Source organism: Plectrocnemia conspersa, unplaced genomic scaffold, assembly GCF_051122295.1.
Source record: "Plectrocnemia conspersa isolate PC_06_02 unplaced genomic scaffold, ASM5112229v1 ptg000028l, whole genome shotgun sequence".
In the NCBI taxonomy this organism is placed as follows: Eukaryota; Metazoa; Arthropoda; class Insecta; order Trichoptera; family Polycentropodidae; genus Plectrocnemia; species Plectrocnemia conspersa.
The window spans coordinates 77,501-82,500 of NW_028277192.1; the positions used below are offsets into that span (position 1 = coordinate 77,501).

At 56.2% G+C, this 5,000-nt stretch overlaps 1 protein-coding gene and 1 pseudogene across 1 annotated transcript in view; one reads left to right on the forward strand and one right to left on the reverse strand.

Moving 5' to 3' along the window:
• Positions 1-4,668, forward strand: part of LOC148225787 (uncharacterized) — a 5,265-nt gene extending 597 nt beyond the window's left edge. Inside the window, exon 1 of the mRNA XM_088204981.1 lies at positions 1-4,668. This exon is cut by the window's left edge and continues 597 nt beyond it. Within this exon, the coding sequence (XP_088061107.1) occupies positions 1-660 (660 nt within the window). The 3' untranslated portion in view covers positions 661-4,668.
• The window catches only part of LOC148225788 (large subunit ribosomal RNA), a 2,607-nt pseudogene continuing 2,165 nt past the window's right edge, over positions 4,559-5,000 (reverse strand).

Consider the following 5,000-nt stretch of genomic DNA (forward strand, 5'->3'; position numbering starts at 1 on the left):
CTGCACGTAAGAGGAATTTTTCCTGCTGCAGGAAACACGGCGTGCGTCCTCATCAAGGACAGATGCGAAGCTGAAAAGCTAATTGACCTAAACCCGACTCTCGAAAAAGCGGGCCTAAAGGCGTCACTCCGCGGACTTAAGAATCCGCGAGTGATAATTCACGACACGTTCAGAAATGAAACAAACGAAGAAATAATGAGTTCGCTTTACGAACAGAACATAGAATCGGGAATCAGCAAAGAGGAGTTCCTTCAGAACTCCTCCGTAGTCACTAGACTAAACACGCGTGCTAAGGATCGCACGCACGCCGTCGTCTCCCTGCCACCCAGCATCCACAAAGAGCTCGTGTCCAGAGACACGGTGTATCTTGGATACTCCGCTCATCGAATCCGGGACCACATCAGAGTGGTTCGCTGCTACCGGTGCCAACTATACGGGCACACGATGACCAGGTGCAGGGCTGAAAAAGCCTCCTGTAACTGGTGCGGTGGAACCGCCCACGAGGCCGGCGAATGCCCCAATAGGGACAAGCCGACCAACTGCGCCACCTGCTGCCGACTGAGACGACAGCACGAATCTCCAGCCCACAAGGTCGGAGACCGGACTTGCCCGGCCTATAAGGCCGCGCTCGCGAGGGAACTCTCAAACACAAATGGATAGCCCACAAATCAATCTTAAGGACGTCAGGATCGCCCAACAAAATCTCCACCATTGTAAGGACGCGATGGCGGAATTTGAAGCAAATATAACGAAACACAAAACCGATGTAGCCCTCATACAAGAACCATACATCTGGATGGGGAAAACGACTGGAGTCGGCGCGCGGGCCAGGATCTTTGAGATTCAACCCGCGGGAGCCTCGATAGCCGTCTTAAACCCGGCGCTGCGAGTCACTCTTTTGACGCAACTGTCGAACGAGTGTCGCGCGGTCGTCCATCTTTCAGCGGAGGGAGTCGACATGTATGCAATATCGGCATACTTTCGATTCGGGGACTGCATCGGCACACACATAGACGGCCTCACGACGACACTAAACGCCCTCAGGGGAAGACACGTCATAATCGGAGGAGACTTCAACGCACACTCGACAATCTGGGGCGATCCAGACGAAAAGAAGTACAATAAAAACTCAGTAGTGAACCGGCAGATGGAGGACTTCGTAATCGCCAGCGGCCTCACGGTCGCGACGAGCGAGGGCCCCTCCGAATGTAGTTACTACGGCCCGACCGGAGAATCAACACCAGACGCGACCTTCTACAGCCTCGGATCGCACCTCAAACTAGCAGACTGGAAGATTCACACGGAAGCGTGCCTCTCGGACCACAGACTCATCACCATGAGAATCTGCCGCGAGCGAAGCGAGAAGACAGAAACCTCGCGAACAAAAGGACGCGCAGCCCTCCCCGGACGATTCCGAATCGCGAAAGCGAACTGGGAAAACCTAGCGAGAGACCTGCAGACGGAGCTCGACAGAGCCGCGAGGACGCTCCGGCCTGGCCCCGAAGCCTGCGCCGAGGCGCTCCAAACGGCTATAATCGCAGCCGCCGAAACAAATCTGCCCAGAAGCAAGCCCCAGCCCCCACGCAAATCTCTACCGAGCTGGTGGACCCCGGCCCTCACGGAGGCCCGTAAAAAGGCCAACCGAGCTCACCGCCCCTACGCAGCGGCGGTGAAGGCCCGAGGGTCGAGGACGATCACGGCTGAAACCCCGAAAGACGACCCCTTCAGGGCAATAAAGCGAGAAATGAGGGAAAAAATAAATAAATATAAATCCCTAATAAGAACGGCTAAAAGAACCCACTGGAGGAATTTCGTTGAACGAGAGAGCGCCGAGAACACGTGGGGTGGCCCATACCGCTGCGTTAAGATGAGCAGCAGAGCGGCGATCTCGCTAGCAGACGTGAAGGACAGAAATGGAATTTGCGCAATCGACTCGCGGCAGGCAGCGGTGAACGTCCTAGAGGCACTGCTGCCCGAGGACCGAACGGAAGAAGACACGGTCGCACAAAGCGCGATCAGACGGCGACTACGAGAGGAGGTCGACACCCGACAATCGGACCCGATCACGCGGCTCGAGATCGAGGAGGCCCTCAAGCGCACGCGAGAGGGCACGGCCCCGGGCCTCGACTGCGTGACCACCACGATAATTAAAAAATGTTGGGAGACAGTAGGACCGGTCATCAAAATCGTTTTCGAGGAGTGCCGTTCCGCGGGAGTCTTTCCGAGCTGTTGGAAGCTAGGGAAGATGGTGATTCTCACTAAACCCGGGAACAGGGACAGGACAAACCCAAAGGCGTACCGACCGATCACGCTTCTCTCAACCATAGGCAAGCTCTTCGAGAAAGTCATTTGCCAGAGACTCGAAGAGCATCTTAAACAAGGTGCATTCGCCCTGTCTTCCAGACAATATGGGTTCCGCCCCGGTAGGGGCACCGAGGACGCGATTAACTACGCTAAAAGTGCTACAGAGCAGTCCTCGGAACGTTACGTCGTCGGAGTGCTCCTCGACATCTCGGGGGCCTTCGACAACGCTTGGTGGCCAGGAATAGTAGAAAAGCTTCGAAACAAGAGGATACCCTCTGACCTCCTCAAGGTCATAAGGTCATACCTGTCCGACCGTCGCGTCGTAATAGACGCCGGCGCGTCGCTCGTGTGGAAAAATCTGGAAAGAGGATGTCCTCAGGGCTCTGTCCTGGGGCCATTCCTATGGAACGTACTATTCGACGACGTCCTCAACGTCGCACTTCCGTCGCGATGCGAACTGATCGCATACGCCGACGATTTGCTGCTCCTCATCCGAGCCGACTCCGGGAGAGAAATGGCGGAGAAAGCGAATTTCGCTCTCGCCGCCGTCCACACGTGGGGCGCGGAGAACAAACTCTCCTTCGCCCCTCACAAAACTGAAGCAGTTTTCCTCAAGGGGAACCTGACGAGCACACCTCGTGTCCACATGGACGGCCATAAAATTAAAATTGTCCAATCTGCACGCTACTTGGGCGTGCAAATCCGCCAAAACTTCAATCCCGACGTGCACATTCGGCACGTCGCACAAAAAAGCCGCGACGCCTTAGGCAAGATCGCGAGGTTGGGAGGCCTCAGCTGGGGCCTCAACTTCAGGGCGCGGGTGGTCATGTACAAGGCCATCTACGTCCCCATCGTCACGTACGCCGCGAGCGCATGGGCCGCAAAAGCGGCAAAGGGTCTCCCTCAGAGATTGCTGCTGAGGACTCAGACCGCCCCGTTACGCTTCACGACCACAGCATATAAAACTGCTCCGAACGCGGCGCTCCTCACGCTCGCCGGGGTCGAGCCCATCGACCTCACGGCGCAGTACAAGGCCGCCGTGTTCCATCTTAAACAAGGCAGAGATGCCGAGATCGACGGGAGAAAATTGACTCCTCCAGGCGGAGAGCCCACCCCCGCAGCCAGGTTGGCCCTGATCAAGAGACTCGGGAGGGCGGTGGTGCTCGAAGCGTGGCAGGAAAGATGGAGGCTTGCCGACACCGGCAGGCTGACATACAGGTTCCTTCCGGAAATTGCCGAGCGGCTGAAGAGACACTGGCTGACACCGGACTTCGAAACCACCCAATTCTTGACAGGACACGGAGCATTCCGGGCTTACCAAAACCGCTTTGGGTTTAGCGCCGAAAAAGGATGCCCGTGCGGAGACGACGTCCAGGATTCCGAGCACGTCCTGTGGGAGTGCCCGAAGCTCGAAGGTGAAAGAGCCGCGCTATTCGCGGCCCTAGAGCTCAAAGAAGAGGGCCCTCCGACTCACAGAGACATGGTGGCCACAAAGAAGAACTTCGAATCGTTCCGCAAGTTTTGCAAGGCATACGCCTGCCGAGAAGACGTCCGTCCTCCGTAGGGCGGGCGCCCATCGCCAACAATTAGAGAATCTTTCTTCCCTAAAAAGTCTAGGTACAATTACTAAAAACCTCAGCTCGCGCGCCGGATTTCGACAACGACCTGACGCGCGACGCTCGCCAACTAACAACGCCCTTTAACAATACTAGCTTAATTATTAACATAGCAAAATAATAATATGTTAACCAAACCAAAACCCAATTAGTTTCAGAACAGGTGCAGCCGTACGTGAGACGACACCACATAAATAACCAATGACACTTCTCCACAGCCTCAGAGTCTTAAACTCTACACAAATACACGCGTCACTAGCTGACTAAACAAGACGACACATCAGAACACGACGGACGCACCTCGCCACAAAAACGACGACAGGGGCGGGGCTCGCAATGCAAAGAGCGAGCCTCCCCCGTTACACGAAATTCGGATACAGTCTGCCTTCTGCAGCGTACAATCGAACACGCGAGCGCGACAGCGCGCTACCAACACACACATCTCTTCCTAGAGACACAAAGACAGCGGAGCACGACCCCCCCGTTGCCTTTACCTAACCGGTTCTTATCCTTCCTCCGTCTCCAACAAAAGATAGTGATGCCGGGAGACCATCAGTAGCTCCGGACCGGGACACCGGTCGCAGTCGTCCATCGGGACGACTCCGGCCGAGACGTGGAAGCGGACCATCGGCTTGCCGATGGGAAGCGGTTGTGCTCAGTGCTAGGGTTGCAAAAGAGCCGATAGGTAAGGGCTTATACACAACCTGAGGATGCGGGTGGGAGCACCCGGGAACCCGTCGTTCCCTTACCTACATTATTCTATCGGCTAGAGGCTCTTCACCTTGGAGACCTGCTGCGGATATGGGTACGAGCCGGCGCGACATCTCCGCGTTGCCCTCACCTGAATTTTCAAGGTCCGAGGGGCCGATCCGGACACCGCCGCATCGGCGATGCTCTTCGCGCTCCGAGCCCTATCTCCCCGCTATAGGATTCCAGGGCGCTCGAACGCTCAGGCAGAAAAGATAACTCTCTCCGGACCTCCCGTCGGCGTCTTCAGGCCACTTTGGGTCACCCCGACGAACGCACTCGTGAGAGGGAACGATTTTTAATTCGGTTCCGCTGCCGGGTTCCGGAACTGCA